The sequence below is a fragment of the Endocarpon pusillum genome (assembly GCF_000464535.1).
Source record: "Endocarpon pusillum Z07020 unplaced genomic scaffold scaffold1372, whole genome shotgun sequence".
Lineage (NCBI taxonomy): Eukaryota > Fungi > Ascomycota > Eurotiomycetes > Verrucariales > Verrucariaceae > Endocarpon > Endocarpon pusillum.
The window spans coordinates 93616-112338 of NW_006916003.1; the positions used below are offsets into that span (position 1 = coordinate 93616).

The following is an 18723-nucleotide window of genomic DNA, read 5'->3' on the forward strand; positions in this document are numbered from 1 at the left end:
GTCTTGTATGTGTATGTATGTGTATGCATAGCGGCCTTCGGGCATGGGCGTTTGTTTGGTGGTTCTGTGTCAGAGATACCCCCTGGGCGGGATGCCCCTTCGTGTTTATATGTTTGTGTATGATAGAGAGGGCATTGTGCTCTCCCAGAACGCCTTCAAGACATCTCTCTCTCCCTGTCTGTATATGCATGTTGGTATGTGAATGAATAATGTGACGTGGTGACGAGGAGCTTCCTTACGACGAGACTTACATGATGGAACAGAGCACAGCACAGCACAGCAGAGCAGAGCGGATCAGATCTAAATTTGCAGCTATTTCATTTGAGCATAATCATCGCATGCTGCTGGCCGCTGCTGAGCAGTTATAGCAGAGATCCTACCATTTCTATATAAATGTAGAATCCTGGGAGCAAAACCCCACGTGTCCTTTCACTGATTTAGAAACATACAGTTTTATTCCACCGCTACGGACCCGCTCCCCTGTCGCCCTCGCTGCTCCTTTTCCACGGTCCCATACTCCACGTCTGCTCTCCCGCGTTCTAATGTGCATTCCTTGCCGTTCGGTTCCTTGGACCCGGCGAAGCAGGTGTAAACGCTGCACAAGCCCCGTGTCGGATCCAAAGCCGTACGATAAGAACCATAGATCCAACTTGAAACTGCAGTTGCATATCGGGCTGAGGAATCCCCCCGCTCCGCTGAAATTTGTACAAGTATTATCGATTAAAACGAGATCTCTTAAGACAGAGAATTTTTTAAGATCTGAAGTGGGCATTGCTTACATCGTGATGGTACCCACCCCTTGCTCGAATGGCGCAATCTCTTCCGGCAGGACACAAAAAGCAATCACTACAATACTGTAGAATGCCAGGCAGAAGACGCCATCGAGATAGGTTGAAGTGCCTCTCTGCAGAAGAGCTGCCAGAAGCACCGTGGCGAAGAGGACAGCCACAATGTCCCATCTGCCAAAGTACAAGGTCAAGGGGTGGTCAGTAGCAGCGCCAGTAATGACCAGCACGGGCGTCACGAAGAGAACAGTCTGCAGTATGCCACCATTGCAGACGCCTAGAACCAGATCTGTTTTGTCGCGGTATGCCACAACCACAGAAGTGAATAGCGCTCCAGTACTGTCAATAAATGGCAGTAGCACAAATCCAATAAAACTTCGGGAGAGGCTAGAGTTGTCGATCACTGGCGGAAGGCTGCGAACCATATTGCGGGCGCAGAGCGTGATGAGGACTAGCGTTAACGGCAGAATTAACGCAGCCATCCAAATATTGATGTTAGGCTCCAAAGAGTCGAAATTCTCCTCCGTTTCGTCGACGTCATCAAATAAGTCGGTATGGGTCTTGAGCTGGAACACTAGGCTGGCAGCATGGAGTAAAAGCAGCACAACAGCACAGCCCAATGACAATGAGTTGGATTCGTGCTGTTCTTCAAAGCCTCTAGCCGTGACCGAGTACAAAGCAGTCGGCGCCACTAGGATCATAATCGAAGCCAGCGTCGGGACGAGCATGGTGGACGTGATGCTGCCGTGGAACATTTGCAACGGGTATCTAAGACCGCCCACGAAGAAACAGGCGCCGGGTGTAAGCAGCATGTTCGAGAAAACCATTCCCATTATGCTTGCTTGCACGAGCCGAATCTCATTTTCTTCTAGGGCGATAATGCTTATCTGAGAGCGCATCAGGTCTGTTATAGCTAGGTGATAAGGGGACAATCTCACAATGAGCTCTGTCGCGCTTCCGAGAATCGCATTGAGCAGACCACCTGAAATCTGACCCAGAGACAAGGCTAGCTCTTCCGAAACATATGATATTACAACTGCTAAGGGTATTATTGCCAAATAGTTGAGGGTAAATCTCGCGGCGGGACCCCAGCTGAGGGGCCCAGAAAGGAGCCCGAACGGCACGATGACAAGTAAGATGTTGGCGTAGTTAGATCTAAGTAGTTGCCACACATCTTGAAGGTTTTTCGCCAGTCGACTCGGTGCGTTATCGCCATGTGGGGGTCTAAGAAGGTGACTTGTCTCCAGCTCATCTTGTACAGAGGGGTTATATGAGTGGCGGCTACCTTGCCGGGAAAACGTCGACTTGAGCTTGGTAATAGCTTTTAGACAGGGTCAGCAACTCTTTGACCTTCAATAGCAGGAAAGGGACCACGGCGACGTATCAGGCTCAGATGGTGGCCCAGTACGTACACATCTCACAGCACGGTCAGCTGGGGCTAAGGGACGGTCGCCAAAGGTTTTTTCCAAGTCTCATTGCAGGGAAGGGCAATGTAGAATAAAACCGAGGCAACTGACCAGATACTTCGTTCGCAACTACTGTATGATCTGAACCGTGGGAGTTGGCAGGACTAACTTAGCGCAGAGCCTCCTCAACTGCTTGCCCTCCGTAGCTTGTCTAATCTTCGTGCTCCAGCACAACTGATCACTTCCCTGCAAACAATGCATGGATCACATTACACCAGTACCCGGTTTTCAGTCACCCACCTACCTTGCGGATATTGAGGTGGTAACTTCCATTGACACAGTCCAATGCTCGGGCTACAAAACAAAGCTCGACGAAAAGCGGTTGAAAGCCGGAAATCCTCCGACTCAAATCCTCCCACCAGGAATAGTGCAAGCAACTCGACAGGTTTCTTCTCTGGGATTCTAGCAAACTTTCAACCTCAAAGTGACGGTTCGGAGCTCCAGAGTCGTAGTGTCTGTGGCTCCAACTGCTGGGCTCGGCAAGCAGACCTGCAAAAGCCAGAGAATTTCCTTATCACACCTTTACGTTTGGATGACCCCGATCAAGATCAGGTAGCAGCACTGAACGGGAGAGTCTACGAGAGTCTTCGACCTTGGCAGACGCGATTGATCGTTTTACAGCCTGGTGAGCTTGGCTCAGATGTCTCCTGTAAACTTGTCAGCGTCGACGTGATCGATGGACCTGGTCTCGGCATATCTGGAACATCAGATATTGTTGCTTACGAAGCGTTGTCATATGCATGGGGTAATCCCGCATTACTCTATTCGATATCTTGTAATGAGAGGCAATTTGGAGTCACGGAAGAATTGGCGTTTGCATTACAGTACCTGCGATTGCGCGATGCTGAAAGGTATCTCTGGTGCGATGCCATTTGCATCAATCAGCAAGATCTACTCGAGAAAGCCCATCAGGTTAAGAATATGCTTCGAACTTTCGAGAAGGCTGATCGAGTCGTTGCCTGGCTTGGACGGCCTCTTCCAACTTCCGCCAAACTCTTCAAGGCGATAGAATTGGTCGGCCCATCGTCGGGTAGAGATCCTCCGCAGAAGCACCAGGATGGCTGTGCCGCTGCTATACGAAACGTTGCACTTGCCGTCTCAAAACAGCTTGAAAGCGCATGGTTTAGACGAGCATGGATACGACAAGAAGTCTATGCGGCTAAGAAGCTGATTCTTCAGACAGGTCATTTGCAGTCTGACTTCATGGATTTTACCAGCAGCCTAGCACGAATGCAAATGACCCTTGCATCTTTTGATGCTTCGCAGGACCGTAGTCGCATACCATCTACCCTTGAAACCTATCAGAATGAGTACCAGCACCTCGGGAGTGATAGGCCTTCATTCAAGCCCAAGGGAGAAAGACCGACTTACGTGCAATACTGGTTGGACAGCATTAACACAGGACTCTGGTTTGATGTGACCAATGAAAGAGACAGGATATACGGGATGCTAGGCCTTTTAACAAGCAAAACCGTGAAATTCTTTGCTGAGGTGCCTGAAGAGCTTGAGAAAATGGCAGAAGCGTTTCCGATTGACTACAGCAAAAGCCTCTCTGGAGTTCATGAAGATGTCACCAAATTTCTGATCAATACGACCAAGACGTTGGAGATCCTCGACATTTTCCAGGACAAGGGGCATTCTGGTTCCCCTGGGAGGCCTTCCTGGAATTCGGACTTCAGTCGGAAGCAGGAAAGATACTTTTTGCCTGAACCTCCATCTCAAGTAAAAAAGGACATGGTCAAAGTGAATATGCAAGATCACCTCGACGTGGGCAGGCTTAGATTGGCTGGTGTGCGGGTCGCTAAATACATTCAGCGGCTTGATGGGGAGAAAGAAATTGGTCATCCACAGGATCGATTCATACCCAAATACAGAAGGTCCATTACATTGCGCCATATCATGCAGGGGCCACAGCGTCGCTCCTCTGGCAGTCTTTCAAGTGGCATTGATAATCCTCCGTATGCTTTCGTGTTCTCCTACGCCAAGGAGAGCGAGCAAAACCATGATGTATCGATATCACACCACCTAAGCAAATTTGAAGACATGGATGCGCCATTTGCAAGATTCCTTTCTGGTATCAAATTTGCATTCGCCTATGTTGATGATTTGGAGGGTACGAAATCCTTTGACCTTGCATCCTTGCATTTTCTGATGCCGCGCACCGCCTCACTCAATGATACAATCGTGTCGCTGTACGGCAGCAAGTGCTTGCATTTGATCCGGAGCCTTCATACTGATCCGCCGGAGTGGACATACATCGGACCCATCGCCGCAGTGGCCATTGGCCAGGAGAGCATCATCAAATACCAATCAGCAGGATTGTCGGGCTCCAGCTCGAAGATGGCCTCTAAAGACGTCAAAGTTCAAGATACACAGCAGGCTGAGATCTTCGTACTTCGCTGATGACAACGCTGCTTCTCAGCTTTCCTGCTGCGTCCGATGCTGCATTGGGAAATGCCCATTCCTGGCAAGAAAAAGCTGAAGGCTTGTCTCCTGCTAGGTGAGCCCCGACGAGACCTCTCGTGGACTGCTATGAGAGGTTGTAGCCATGAGAGCGCTCTCGGAAGACTCCTCAATAGCAGCATCTGTAGCTATCAAACAACTGTGAATCCACTAATCATCATCCCTACCCCAGCTTGCGACTTCCTACAATTCAGCTCAAGCTATGCTTGTATTCCCAGCATGTACTTGCTTACAGCACATGTACGCCAGATTCCACTACTTACCACTAATATGTCTAACGCACGAACTACATTTTCGGCAACAACTGCAAAATACCCAAGTCACAAACTCTGTAGGCATTCGGATAAACACATGTAAAAATGAAAAGCAGGCACTCTCTCTACAAGCACCTCGTCAATAACCATGAGGGTATATCATCTTACGATATCAAGGAAGGCTTAGATTCCACCTCTATAGACGTCCGATCAAGTTTCTGGACCACAGACCAAAATTTTTGGTCATGTGGTAAAAACAACCGCTTGTACGGAGTACGACCGTCGAGATCACATGCCAGAGAGACCTTGAGCAGGTCTTGATGCTATACAATAAAATCAGAGGATTTTTTCTCTTGTTGCCTCATTTTCAAAACTTTGCATTTTTTCAATTCGCAAAAGGGAACTGGCTTTTGTTCTGGGGGCATGGCTGAGTTACGGAAGTTGAGAAATTTCTAACTTAGCAGTTATGGGCCGAGAGACCCCAGTTTACGGCGGAGCCGAGAAAAAGAGACGCCTGAGGCCCCCAGAGGCTTGGTTGAGTTTGCTGCTCAGGCGTATAGCAGCACCTGCTCAGCACGGGAGATGATAGCTGGAACGAACTAACGAACAATTTTCGCTCCGGTTGACTACAGTGGTATCCATTTGCTTGAACTACCTAACTTGGAGGAGATTTGTGCCGAAGTAGAGAGAGGAGACATGCATCTCCCATTTCCCTCTGGTCCAATTCACATGTCATCTATCCGGCTATCCGACTAAACCCTCTATATATATTCATGACAATACCCCCACTATTCATCCACGTTGATACGATGATGCGATGATAACCACCACAACGAGCGCCTTCGGAAAGAAAACATTACGGAATCCCTACATCTGCCCATGAATTTCATTTCAAAAGACATGAAACTGGCACATGGAGAAGGAGCTGATATGGGTTATGTGTTTTAGCGTCGAAGGCCTCCCGAATCCAAGGTTCCACTCATCAGTGGGTTGACGAGAAGGAACTGGGAAGGAATGTGTCGGGGCATCAGCGGATCCACAGTCTGGATCGACACACTCGTTTAGGATGAAGTCGCTGGTACTTGGTTACCTGGAAAGGCGCGGCGAGTTGAGGGGACGCGGTTATCAAACGTCACTTTTGTTGCGGGGATGGTGGTGCGGTGAGGTCAAGGTTGTGGGAGCTGTTAGAGGGAATGGAGTGAGGCATACCAGAAATAGTGACGTTGGAAGTAGTAGGAACGTGAAGGAGCTCGAGGTGAGGTTGCAGGTACGCTCTGCCGAGTTGTCGTTGGATGCGTCTCGGACGATGATGTTAGGGCTTGCTGTGGACTGCGTAGTAGATTGAGCAGAGAAGCAAGGCTAGGAGGATGAACAGTGGAACTAGACGCTTGAGAGGTGTCGAGTAGCTGTCTTGGAAGTCTTGGAATGAGCGAGAAGCAGAGAAGATGACGATCCAAAGCATAATGGAGCAGTATACGTATGTATGGATAGAGTGAGGAAAAAGAGAGAAGGGGGGGTAATATTTCTGGAAGATATCAGACTGCTTGCTAGGCAGTTATGAAGGGTGCTGTGGGTTCTCCATCAGCGAATCTGATCAACGCAAAGTAGCAGCATGTACTGGTTCTGGGCCAGCTTGAAGCTGAACCACTGCCTCGGGTACGACCAGCAAGAATGAGTGGACAGGATGATCAGCGGGGACTGTGCTGGTATCATATGTTTATTGCTTGTCGTACATGCCCAGCAAGAGCAGCAGAGAGAAGCTCTGAGTAGTATCTGCGGCCCTCAAACCATCGTACAGTCTATCTGCCTGTTGCTTTCTGCGTCGCATGAGAATTCCAGCCAAGGCAGACGTCAGTGGTCTAGTCGGTTGAAACTTGATAGAAATTGGGATAGAAACGATCCATCCAAATTCTGGACATCAAACTGTGTGCATGTGAAAAGTGCTTTGGAGGTGGGGAGAACACAGCTTAAACTTTTACGTGGGTCCAGGGTAAGTACAAAGCATGACAAGAAAAAATTGGGCAACTGAGCAGAGTTGGATGCTCTCTTATCTTGATCGACAGTGTGTATCTAAATTGAAACATGTCTGGAATTTTGGGATGAGTTCTCAATCAATAGTGGAAAGAAAACTTGTCTGAAGCGTTTGGCGATACCAGGTCGCTAAATTACTACATCTGACTCTTCTGATGGATGGGTCTGGACTTCGCTGTTCATTTGATCATGATGCATGTGGATAGGATACAATCAGATACATGGACGATCGGAAGGTAAACTGGCGTGGTAGGTAGAGATGATGAACGAAGGGTAAATGCCTCCATTGGATTGTTCTGTTCTCCGAAAATAATGGATTAAGGCAAGGGGTATCAAGCATATTTCTATCTTCCGAAACAGTCTCAGCTCCCCGGTAGAGGCCCATATCTCCTTTTTATGCACTAATCTGCTGCACAGCCTTGGCCCGCCTCGCCAGCACATCCTCACGCTTGATTACCTTCCTCAACGCCTCGCTCGCGGAGATAAGTCCATCAATACTGATTGCGTGATTCGTCATATTATGATTGACATACGAGTACACCTCGGCCGGTGAACTCAAAGCCAGCAACTGGGACTCATTCAACTTCAAAAGCGCCAGACACAACTGGAAGAGGAATGGACTCGACGTCCCGGGGTGTGATTTCGGGCCTAATGGAGACTTTGATAATACCTTTGCTGGTTGGTGTTCAACGTCTTTCACTGCTCCCGGAGGGGCGTCAGAGCTGTTTAGACATAATACCACGTCCCAGACTCGGTAGAGTGCTTCAGCTGACAGACAGCCCGTGAAGAGGGAGAGGAACCACATAAAGCTACACGCCTCAAGCTCAACGCCGAGATCTTCGAAGTGGGCGCTGAGTTTGGGTAGGACTTCACATACGAAGCTGCGGAGCACGGTTTGGTCTGCACGGGAGACGACGAGACCCTTGTCGAAGTAGCCAGAAGGGAGGATGTTTTCAATAATGGCGACCAGGATCCAGAACGCGTCTTCCGGGGTGGGCATGATGAGAAGGAGGGAGGCTGTAATCAGGTTCATCCCCTGGCAATAGCCTACGCTGGGGTTGTGGATCGAGTATGCGAGAAGGATTGTCTTGAGCCGTGGAACCCCAGGACCGTGGCGGAAATATGTGTTGTCTGTCAGTGTTCTGCCAATGTCGGCATTGACCTGGCTTACGATCTCAGGGTCGAGATCTTCACCATTTTCAGATCGGAAGACCAGGTCATCATAATACCCCGGGCTGCGTCGCGCATTCGCGCCGGAGCATTCGGACCAAATCTTAGGCCGTAGCGAGACCGGAATGCCTTGCAGAACAAGGTTCTTGAACTGGATGTATTTGTTACGGTTGAATTTATTGGGACGGCCCAGTGTAGCAATGCCAATCAACTCGCCGTTGACTATTTCAGCTTCCGGCGCGTTGGTTACTTTCGAAGGTCGATCTGTGGGTGTCGAGGACGTCCGCTCTGCACGTACTTTGCGCAGGAACTCATTCCATTTCGTCTCTTTTTCTGCCTGAAGCGAGTCATGAAGCTCAGTAAGTCGATCCAGCAGCAATTTAACAGGCTCCTGGTCCGTTGTGGGACTGGTCTCTGCAGTCGTACTCTCACAAGCCGCAGCGGCACTTCTCTCCGCTCGATTACTTGCTGATTCCGCGACGGATGAGGTAGCTAGAGAGAGATTCGGTTCTGCAGCACTACTTGCTGTGGGTAAGACATTCCGAGCACTGACGGAAATAGATGTCGCTCGGGTACTAGGCGGTCTAATGGTCGTAGTAGCATCAGCGGTATTGACGGTAACGATGGCGCCGGCAGAGGGGGTGTGTAAGAGGAGCTCCGTTGGGCGCTTTAGATTCGAGACCTTGAGATAATCTTGCCATTTCTTGGGTGGTGCAGCCACGTCTGCCTGTTCATCAGTAGAAGCAGGCGTCGCAGGTCTTGGAGCAGGGGACGTTATGCCGCTCACCCTGCCAGTAGCAGCTGGTAGCAAGATATCTTCTTCGCTGTCAGGGTCATGTCTATAATTCGCCAGTGACTCGAGGTTGTTAAGCTGATCCCCATTTTTCATGCTCGGTAAAGTGTCTCGGCGCCTCTTCCTCTGTCTTTGGTCATAGATGAAGCCGAAACGATCAGTCAGGAGGCCTTCTGCTTGGTATTTATTGTATGTCTGGGTCATTGTGGGCGGCTTGGACTCCGAAGGTAGAATGGCGTCCATTTCCACCGGACCTAGATGTTCTACGTTGGAGGAAGACCTTGCGTGCTCTGGACTATCAGAAGTCGCATTGCTTGGAGTAGGCACTCTGCGCACGCCTTGGCTCGGACCACGGACCGTACCAGCTGGTTTCGAAGAATGAGGTTGGTGAGAGACCGTCTTGGTTAGTGCTGCCATGGCAGATTCAGCCGCGGTTGCTGATGTCGTGCGTACACCGGAACCACCCTGTCCTAGAGACGACGATCTACGTCTCGAGTTGGTGGGCACTGTTGAATCTTTGGCTGCTTGCTGGTTGCCGGCGAACAATTTCATAGTCCACGATGTCATCGATGTCATCGATCTAGTGGATTGCTTCGAATGCACGCTCGCATCATCTGCATTTTGAGGCTTGCTTGAAGCTCTCATCTTCGGCCCCCCTATGAAATAACTGCTGCTAGTGGGTTGATTTGGAGGCTGAAAGAGGTTATTCAGACCTTTCCTTCGAGTGCCGTTGGAGCTGCTCTGACGCGGTTTTGCCGTAGCACCACCATCTCCTATTTCTTGGCTGATGATGCTGCTAGATGTGCTTGTCTTGCGGCTGCCTGTAGTGCTGCCCCAAATGTAACCTTGCCATCCTTTGTCGGAAGTAGCACTATTTCCTGTAGACTCCCAGGTAGACTGCCTTGATTTGGATTCTTTATCGGTCTTGATAGGTTTGATGGTCGCAGCGAAGTCCACAACATCGTCACTGCCCATGCTGGCTCTATGGCTTCCAACGTCTTCCGACATAGCTTCATGCATCATACCATCAATGGTATGTGCGAGCTTTCTTGAGGGCGGTATCCCAGGTCCGGCCGCGCCGCTTCTCCCGAGTTCACCCTCTTCATCTGGAGACTCTAGTCTCCGCAGCCTCTTCTCTATCTCGGCGCTAGACACTTCGACTTCCCGCAGCATCTTCTTCAATTCTCGTTCCCTCTCATCGGCCCGAACTCGTAGAGCGGATATTTCCGCATCTCGCTGAGCGAGATCCTGAGCAAACTGACGAACAAGCTTTACCGCCCCAGAACAAGCTATCAGCCTTTCGATATGCTCGTCGTTCGCTAGGTGAAGGGCGCCCGGCACATCAAGCGATGATCTTGGAGAATCGTCGAAAAGCGCATTCCGCCCCGTTAAAGGCGGAGAGGCGCTTGTCAAACCTCTAAGAGTCGCTTTCCTATCTTTGACCTTTTGAGACACTGTTCTGTTCAGCTTGGTTGGCTTTGGTAGTTGCAAGCCTTCTTTGTTGATGGGAGGTGAATCTGGCAAGAGGGAAGGAAATGAGGTCAAGGAGGGGTCTGGTTTGGGTGATGCAAGACTCGAAGCGTTGGAAGAACTTTTGTGGGGACGATTGCGGTTTCTTGGCTTGTTGCTCTTGCTGGAGGTATCTGAAGTTTGGGATGACGATCTCCTCGGGGGATCCGGGTTTTTCTCGACCATGTTGAGAGAATCTTACCGTCAACAGAGCCGGTGAGTCCTCGGAGCTGTGCAGAGTGTATCGTTTTATGCTGTAGAACACGATGTTGAATGTTTCTGCGCCAAAACCAGTTTTAGACTCAGTGCCATGCTTCCTGGCTAGGGGCGTGAAACAGCAATAGCAAAGCTCAACCCTGTCGAGATAACAAGCTAAGATATGTAACAAGCTAAGATAACAGTCTCAGCCCAGCCAGATGTGGCTTTCGTGTCGTTCCTAATATATGGCGCCTGACATATAAAGGAAGGGGATGTGGGTTGGGCAGCAATCACTTTTCGACACACCAGAGCAGTTTGTTGCAGCAGTGACGTGCACGCGACGGCCTTTGGAGCCTGATGCAATGCGGCGATGCTTGTTTGCCCGGTGCATCAAGCCCCGGTGCCTCAAGCCTGGGCGCCACTCCGGCTACTACTACGTCGGGCAGAAGTATTCATAGCTCGGCGCTAGTATCTCTGCCAGGAAACGGACAACAAACGAATCAGCTAAGCTTAAGAAGTTAAGTGGTACTGCTGTGGCCAATAACCATGGAACGTCGTCTAAGAAGCTTCTAAATATCAATGTGGCGCTGTATCAAAACTAGCTGTTACTACTCTGTACATAGCACCGAGCTATGAATACTTCTGCCGGTACCGTACTAGGTAGTAGGTCCCCGCCTATGCCGCCACTTGGCACATGAAGGAATGATATTTATATCAATTACCGTGGTGATTACCTGAGTACGAAAGGTTGGAGTGGGATCCTGCGCCTGGCTTTCAGGAACTAGCAGCAAGATGTCTTTTGCTGCGAAGCAGAGATTACAAGCTCTAAGCCAGCAGCTAGCGGAAGGTATTCCAAGTGAGGGCACCTTTGAGGACATTCCCCGGATACGGCATGTCGCAGGTGATTCTAGAGGACCGAGAGTTCAAGGAAAGGTGGTCATAGTGACTGGTATGAAGCTAGAAGATACAGTCGCCACTAAATCTTACATTGACACAGGTGGCAACAGTCCAACCGGCATTGGTCGAGCAGCGGCGCATCAGTTTGCTCACAATGGTGCTCGCGCCGTCTACCTCTGCGATTACGCCTCCAGCCACCTCGAAACCCACAAGCGCGAGCTCCGACAGCTCTATCCTGCGGTTGACATCCATGTAAAGCAATTCGACGCAGGGAACGAGGAAGCAGTGAAAGCTGTGGTGGACGAAGTTGTCTCAGGATACGGTAGGCTGGACATCATGTTTGCCAACCATGGGATCGCCGGAACACCTGCTGTGTACACGCAGATAACAGCCGATAATTTCATGAATACCTTCAAGACAAACGCTCTTGGTGTTTTCTTGTGCGCCAAATATGCGGCTATAGCCATGCAGAAGACAAGCAAGGAGAAGCCATATCCCAGTGGAAGCATTGTCTGCACAGCCAGCGTGGCAGGTCTGAGATCGAATGCAGGCTCGACAGATTACTCGGCTAGCAAGGCAGCTGTAATCTCAATAGCTCAGACAATGTCATACCAACTCACAGGCACTGGCGTAAGGATAAACGCCATCTGTCCTGGTCTTATCGAGACAGGCATGACGTTGGCAATGTATGAGGCTGCTAGAGACAAGGGAACTGAGAAGAAGATCGGACAACTAAATCCAACCCGACGAGGTGCAGTGGCCGACGAAGTCGCACGAGTAGCGTTATTCCTTGGAAGTGACGAGGCGAGCTATGTCAATGGGCAAGCCTGGGCGGTTTGTGGAGGATTGAGCGCTGGACATCCTGCAGTTCCTGGAAAGTTGGCCTGAGCTAGGGAAATGGTATTCGCTTTTCCCTCTTTGATCTTTTCATGTTCCTAAGTCCTTCTGTAAAACCTCCTTAATCTGTCTCTCATTGAGCTCCTGAGCTGATCGTAGACCATCTAAGCCCTCCCCACGATCATCTGCTGTCCGGCCTGCCATCGGCCCTCCTGGCACAATGGTTGGCGGGCCACTTCCACGCTTCTCCATGTATTCCTCTTCGGTGATAAAGGGCTTCTGTAGCTTCTCCTTGGAAGCACCAAGGACGAAAATGGTTGGAAATTCATTGAGAACCCTATCCTGGATAACATCCTTGATCACAGCGTCAGGCTGAAGGGGAATAACGCATCTGACATTAGACGGTAGATTTGGACGATGCAAGTAAAAGTGGTGTCCGGTACTTGAAGTTGATTTCTCATGCCCAACTAAATTTACATCTTGTGCTTTGAGCGTGGCCGTAGAGGCAGGAGCCTGCTGGCTTTGCACCTTGCGTCTGCCAACGGCATTGGTGAACGCCTCTGTGATGGTCCGTGTTTCTTGACAGTTGCCAAACACTCTTGATCCGTTCTCCAAGATCCATTCAACTGTCCAGAGAAGACATTTGTGCCTGTTGTCCCATTTTGACTTGTTCTGCAGAGCCCGCGACATTCCGGGGGGCGCTCTCAGTACAATGGCACCCCTCTGGCCTATCTCTACATCTCGGCGAGCCTCTCCTTTCACGCGTTTTCGTCTCTCCTCGCTCAACGCTATGCCACGCTCTTGTGCTTCGTCGCCGGCACGCTCAATTGTCCTCTCAACACGGGTGATAAAATTGAAGTCTTGGTCGAAGGAGGATGGAGTTGCCAGCTGATGACGCTTCCTGTATGCTGCGGGGTCCCGAGTGCCCGAGCATTGCGACCAAAGCTTGTGACGCTTGACACAAGCCAGAGAACAGGTCTGGATGGTGCATCGTGGGCATTTGTATTTTGGTCGGTTAATATGGCTAGAGCAGAGTCAGAGGGCAGCATGAGGACCAGAGACAAGGAGTGACTGACCAGATAGCACACAGCTCATTCAGTAAGGCATCTTCAGTCATGGTGGCAGCACGTTCCAACGCTACACCACTACTGAATGCTGCCAGGTTGAGGCGTCCGAAGGATCATGCTGGTAATTCTGTCTCCTGTGTCCGGTCTCCGGTCTCCGGTGTCATATGTCGTGTGTCGTATCTCCTACTACTGTACCCTGGGTTTGCGCGGATACGGTACTGGATGTACCTGAGGAAAAAGTGTGCATGTGTGGTGCATGTATAGTGCATGGGTGATCTGTGGTGTCGTGTGTGACTTCCTCCGCAAAGCTTGGCACTCAACTTGTATCATACCCAGTTCCATTCCCGTTCCATTCCCTGCCCAATGCCTTATGTTCCAGAGTCAACCTCGATGTTTGCCAACCCAACCGAAGGTGCAACTCCGGTCAGGGAGCCTCGTTCATACCTATTACGGTTATACTATTAATCCTGTATCCCTCCAAGTCTTCCACGACGACAGTCAATGCCCACCATTGGTGTTCGTGATACTCGAATCGCCTTCACATCCGTTCGTTTGACTCCATCGTGTTCACTTTCCAGCTACGCAGAGATCGGGTGCTGTCTCTTCCACACTCGTTATTTGGTTGTAGTGTATCGAAGCCTCTCCGGCTGCTGCTTTGGTTGTGCACCGCACCATATACACATTTGAAAATGGCGTCAATTGATCAGACTGAGCATGCTACTCCAACATCACCTCAGAATGTCCCCAGATCGGCTCAACCACAACCGGGCCTACACACTTCATCTACACCCGTCGAGATGTCATCGTTACCTTCGAATAATAACCTGAGGGAAGCACAGTCGACAGCCGAGAGACAAACCGCCGAGTCGTTGGAACCAGGGAAAGTTCGATCCGACCCGGTAGATACATCAAGGACAGGGCAGAACACACAAATCTCTGGCTCAGCGCTTCCATCATCTCCAACCACGTCAGCTACCCCCACTCAGTTGACCCGCCTCAAGTCAACAGCAATTGGGCCCTCGTCGGATGAACCCATACCCGTGCCGAAGGATGTTGAGGAAACAGGACCAGTGTTGATGATCACGCTTTTATTGATCAATGGTGCGCGACATCCATTTAAGCTCGATGCAAAGTATTTGAACAAACGAAATGTGGAAGTGCAAGGCAATGATCCGTTCAATCTAAGCGTTTATAAATTAAAGGAGCTCATCTTGAGAGAATGGCGAGAAGGTTAGCGATGCTCCCTGACAGAATCTCGCGTTGAGGAAGCTGACAAAATCCAGAATGGGAAGCCAAACCGTCAAGTCCGGGTTCGATAAGACTGATATCATTTGGGAAGCTCCTTGATGACAAGGCGCCTCTGAGAGGTAAGTATCTGGCAACACTTTATTTGCTGATCTCCCAACGCTCAACAACCTGTTTTCGCTCACGTCTCCGTATCCTCCTCGCTTTCACGTCTTCCAAATGATGAAACTCACCGTTGCTGAATCTAGACTCGAAGCTCAACCATGACACACCCAACGTCGTGCACATGACCGTCAAGCCCCAAGACATGCTCGACGAAGAGGAAGCCGCAGCCAAAGGCGGCAAAAGCGGAAGCAGGCACGGTGATGGCGACGAGAGAAGTCCAGGATGTCGATGCGTGATTCTTTGAGCTCCACCGTTTGGTGACATCTCCTATCGTTCGTCATCTTGGTTGCTTTAGCGGTTCATGCCAGTTGTTCCTGGGGGATGGCCTTCACTGTACATTACTCGTCACGATGTCAACGGGGCAAGGCAAAGGGGGCCGGGGTCAGGCTGAATCTATGGTAGTCTCTGACTTCTGGCATTCAAGGTCATAATGGCCTGGGTAGGGCAGGGCGGTCGAACAGAGTCAGGGGTTACTGCAATCCGAAGAAAGCCAGCTGCAAAAAAAAAATCCCCCGTAATTCTGCTCCAGACCATCCATCCGTTGTCCATCCTTGCACGCTGCTGCTCGAGCCCACCACTGAATTCTTGGACCTCCCCCTCCCCAAACCCACTCAGACCACTTCGGGAGAGAAAAAAATCACCACCTCCCCATCCCCACCCTGGCCTCCATCTCCTCGTGCACCCCACCGGCCCCCTCCCCACCCGACCCCATCACCCTGCGGTGGTTGCTCGTAGATGAGGAGGAGTTTTTGGTGGTGGGGGTGGTGGTGTTGGAGGTGGTTGTAGGGTGCGAGGATGGCGGCGCTATGCGCAGGGACTGGATGGTTGGGCGTGGTGGTTAACGGTTGCGCTGGGTTTTGGGCGTTGGTGAGAGGGAGCAGGAAACTTACCATCTTGACACAAGTGGCCTGTAGCAGGATGGTGGTGTAAGATGTGTGCTTCTTGAGAGATGGTTGATGATCAAAGGGTGTGAAGTGAAGGTAAGGTCAGTATGCTTGTTACGATGGTGTTGGACCTAACAGTGATCCTGATTTGATTTGATGGCTTGTTCTATGTCGCAGTGAAGTCTGTTAACTGTCCAAGCTGACAACAATTCTGTGAGCTCCAGGCGTCAAGGTTGCCGCGTTTTCAGGCTTGGCATTTTTTCCCCTTTTAATTTCTGGTTAGGGAATGGAAAGATCGGACTCATCATCGATGGCTACAGTATGTAAGATGGAATTTTCCTCGGCTCTCGACTCTCGACTCTCATCTCTCATCTCTCATCTCTCATCTCTCATCTCTCATCTCTCATCTCTCATCTCTCATCTCTCATCTCTCATCTCTCATCTCTCATCTCTCATCTCTCATCTCTCATCTCTCATCTCTCATCTCTCATCTCTCATCTCTCATCTCTCATCTCTCATCTCTCATCTCTCATCTCTCATCTCTCATCTCTCATCTCTCATCTCTCATCTCTCATCTCTCATCTCTCATCTCTCATCTCTCATCTCTCATCTCTCATCTCTCATCTCTCATCTCTCATCTCTCATCTCTCATCTCTCATCTCTCATCTCTCATCTCTCATCTCTCATCTCTCATCTCTCATCTCTCATCTCTCATCTCTCATCTCTCATCTCTCATCTCTCATCTCTCATCTCTCATCTCTCATCTCTCATCTCTCATCTCTCATCTCTCATCTCTCATCTCTCATCTCTCATCTCTCATCTCTCATCTCTCATCTCTCATCTCTCATCTCTCATCTCTCATCTCTCATCTCTCATCTCTCATCTCTCATCTCTCATCTCTCAATTCCCACTTCTCATTTCTGCTGAAACGCGAGTCTATTCGAGAAATCCAGAGTATCATCACCTAAATCTGCATATCAGAAATGGAATACCTGACTAAAAGTCTGTTATGGCCGCTTGATTTGGATTCTACCTCACAATATGTCCACTGGCTGGCCAGGCACAGCTCTTGCTTTAAGGGTATCGTTGCCAGTCATGCTCTCTCAAATCATGCCAACGTGTCTCGGAATGCAAAGGAGTATTGCCTGCCTTTTGCAGCGACTTTCATATACACAGTCCGACTTTTCAGTCAACATCCAAAATACCTCTTCTCGATCCATCTCTCCTCGTGATCATCTGCTACGTTTCCCGCAACAACACTAATCTCCGGGAAGACGCTCGTCAATCGTTTGACCCCGATACGTCCTGCCAGACATGTTACGAAGACAATCTTCCTCTCTTCCACCCCGTGATCCACTAGTATTCTGACAGCCATCAAAGCAGCACCTCCACTCGACATCTGAGAGTCGAGGAGAAGTACCGTCTCATGCGAGGCGATGTCCGGGAATAGCTTGAGGAAGTGCAGCTCTGGCTCGCCTGTGCGATAGTTTGACTGGATCAATAGCCTACCCGTGAGACAATCTGGTAGTGTCCGTTTGAGCCCCGTCTCCAGACAACTCCCACCACGAAGGATGGCGACAGCAGAGACCTTTCCGGAGGATCGTAAGCCATTGTATTGCAGCTCCTGAGGTGTTGTCACATGCACAGGTAAGAAGTGATGGCTGTCGAGCGCCCTTTCCACCAGCAGAGCTGCGAGGCGATCCAGATAGAAGGCGAAATCCACCTGCTCTGTTGTCGGACTCCGCAGGATAGTACTCATCGCTCTGACTTGTGGTTTTTGCTCCATCAACTCGATTCGAGCAGAGAAAGGCTCGTCTTCGACCTGCCGGCCAAGTCTCATCAGTTCTGCATTGTGGCGTGCTGATTTCTCTTCCAGCAGCTGACGGATCTGATTGACGACCATTGTTATTGCCATCTTGTTCTTCATGCCTCGGGGGATGATGACATCGGCGATGATGCGCTGCGGCTCGACATATTGCTGAAATACTGGCTTGACATATGAGAACCATTGTTTGATAGTTCCCTCAATCGTTCGACCTCGATCGCGCACATCACGAACAACTTGCTTGTTACTCCGTTAGAGGCGGTATTGGGTCAGAGGCCAGAGAGACATACTTCTTCTGGAAAGGCAAACATCCGCGTCTGCCTCGACAAAGATCTTGAGATCTAGCATATCCAGCACACGCGGATCCTGCAATGCCAAAATGCCTTCCAGGATCACGACGTGTGGTGAGTAGATGGATACAGTCTCCTTTTGCCTCTGATGTTGCTCAAAGGAATATGTGGGAATATTTGCCCGCTTGCTTCAACACATCAGTACGTGCTCGAGGCCTGAATTGGGGGTTGGTTCATATACCCCTGTTTCAATTCTTGCAATCTCTCCACTAAAAGATCGAAATCGAGAGAAGATGGTGAGTCTAGATCGTACTCGTTGGCATGTGCAAGAGCGTTTTGCTCCGGTGTCAGTGATTTGTAGAACGAGTCCTATAAGGCAGTTATTTGACGTGCCTCGTCGTAATGATATCGATTGACGGACCATAGAGATGATGATGACCCATGGCAGACTCAATGATTTGACGATTTCGACAGCTAATGAAGTTTTGCCAGAGCCGCTGCTGCCAGCGACGCCGATGATACTCATGTCTTGCCATGGCGGTGCATAGTGGGCCTTTTGAGTAGTCTCGGTAGAGATCACAGGTGAGACCAGGTCCATTAGGGGACCTTCTAGCATCCTGAACTATTTTGCGTACCAGCTAACTTAGGGGCTTAAGACATGAGTAGGAAGACTGTAGGAAGACTGTATGAATAAGAGGTTTGTGAAATGAACCAAGGTAACCTGTTCATGAAAATAACGAACTGGCCCGTACAGCACCAGATCTTGGTCAGAATTCAAGGTCATAGTACCTTCACACTGCAAGTCAACAACTTGATATGCCAAGAAGACTAAGGTCCTCGGCCA

General features: G+C 50.0%; 8 protein-coding genes across 8 annotated transcripts; 3 read left to right on the plus strand and 5 right to left on the minus strand.

Annotated features, from left to right (window-relative positions):
* Positions 1-775: 775 nt before the first annotated feature.
* On the minus strand, positions 776-2201 carry EPUS_01968 (uncharacterized protein; the record flags this gene model as incomplete). The annotated part of the gene is made up of 2 exons (XM_007801800.1): positions 776-2106; positions 2198-2201. 2 exons carry the CDS (start codon positions 2199-2201, stop codon positions 776-778), a joined length of 1335 nt encoding a protein of 444 aa, XP_007799991.1.
* A 335-nt stretch (positions 2202-2536) lies between these two features.
* EPUS_01969 (uncharacterized protein) lies at positions 2537-4654 on the plus strand (the record flags this gene model as incomplete). Its single annotated transcript, XM_007801801.1, has 1 exon — positions 2537-4654. The coding sequence occupies one exon, from the start codon at positions 2537-2539 to the stop codon at positions 4652-4654; it is 2118 nt and encodes a 705-aa protein (XP_007799992.1).
* Positions 4655-7393: 2739 nt separating this feature from the next.
* Positions 7394-10657, minus strand: EPUS_01970 (uncharacterized protein; the record flags this gene model as incomplete). The annotated part of the gene is made up of 1 exon (XM_007801802.1): positions 7394-10657. One exon carries the CDS (start codon positions 10655-10657, stop codon positions 7394-7396), a length of 3264 nt encoding a protein of 1087 aa, XP_007799993.1.
* An 804-nt stretch (positions 10658-11461) lies between these two features.
* On the plus strand, positions 11462-12454 carry EPUS_01971 (uncharacterized protein; the record flags this gene model as incomplete). The annotated part of the gene is made up of 1 exon (XM_007801803.1): positions 11462-12454. One exon carries the CDS (start codon positions 11462-11464, stop codon positions 12452-12454), a length of 993 nt encoding a protein of 330 aa, XP_007799994.1.
* A 39-nt stretch (positions 12455-12493) lies between these two features.
* Positions 12494-13520, minus strand: EPUS_01972 (uncharacterized protein; the record flags this gene model as incomplete). Its single annotated transcript, XM_007801804.1, has 2 exons — positions 12494-13427; positions 13480-13520. 2 exons carry the CDS (start codon positions 13518-13520, stop codon positions 12494-12496), a joined length of 975 nt encoding a protein of 324 aa, XP_007799995.1.
* A 639-nt stretch (positions 13521-14159) lies between these two features.
* Positions 14160-15124, plus strand: EPUS_01973 (uncharacterized protein; the record flags this gene model as incomplete). Its single annotated transcript, XM_007801805.1, has 3 exons — positions 14160-14700; positions 14754-14837; positions 14964-15124. The coding sequence occupies 3 exons, from the start codon at positions 14160-14162 to the stop codon at positions 15122-15124; spliced, it is 786 nt and encodes a 261-aa protein (XP_007799996.1).
* Positions 15125-15491: 367 nt separating this feature from the next.
* Positions 15492-15773, minus strand: EPUS_01974 (uncharacterized protein; the record flags this gene model as incomplete). The annotated part of the gene is made up of 1 exon (XM_007801806.1): positions 15492-15773. One exon carries the CDS (start codon positions 15771-15773, stop codon positions 15492-15494), a length of 282 nt encoding a protein of 93 aa, XP_007799997.1.
* A 1180-nt stretch (positions 15774-16953) lies between these two features.
* On the minus strand, positions 16954-18495 carry EPUS_01975 (uncharacterized protein; the record flags this gene model as incomplete). The annotated part of the gene is made up of 4 exons (XM_007801807.1): positions 16954-17825; positions 17880-18067; positions 18121-18248; positions 18301-18495. 4 exons carry the CDS (start codon positions 18493-18495, stop codon positions 16954-16956), a joined length of 1383 nt encoding a protein of 460 aa, XP_007799998.1.
* Between the last annotated feature and the right edge of the window lie 228 nt (positions 18496-18723).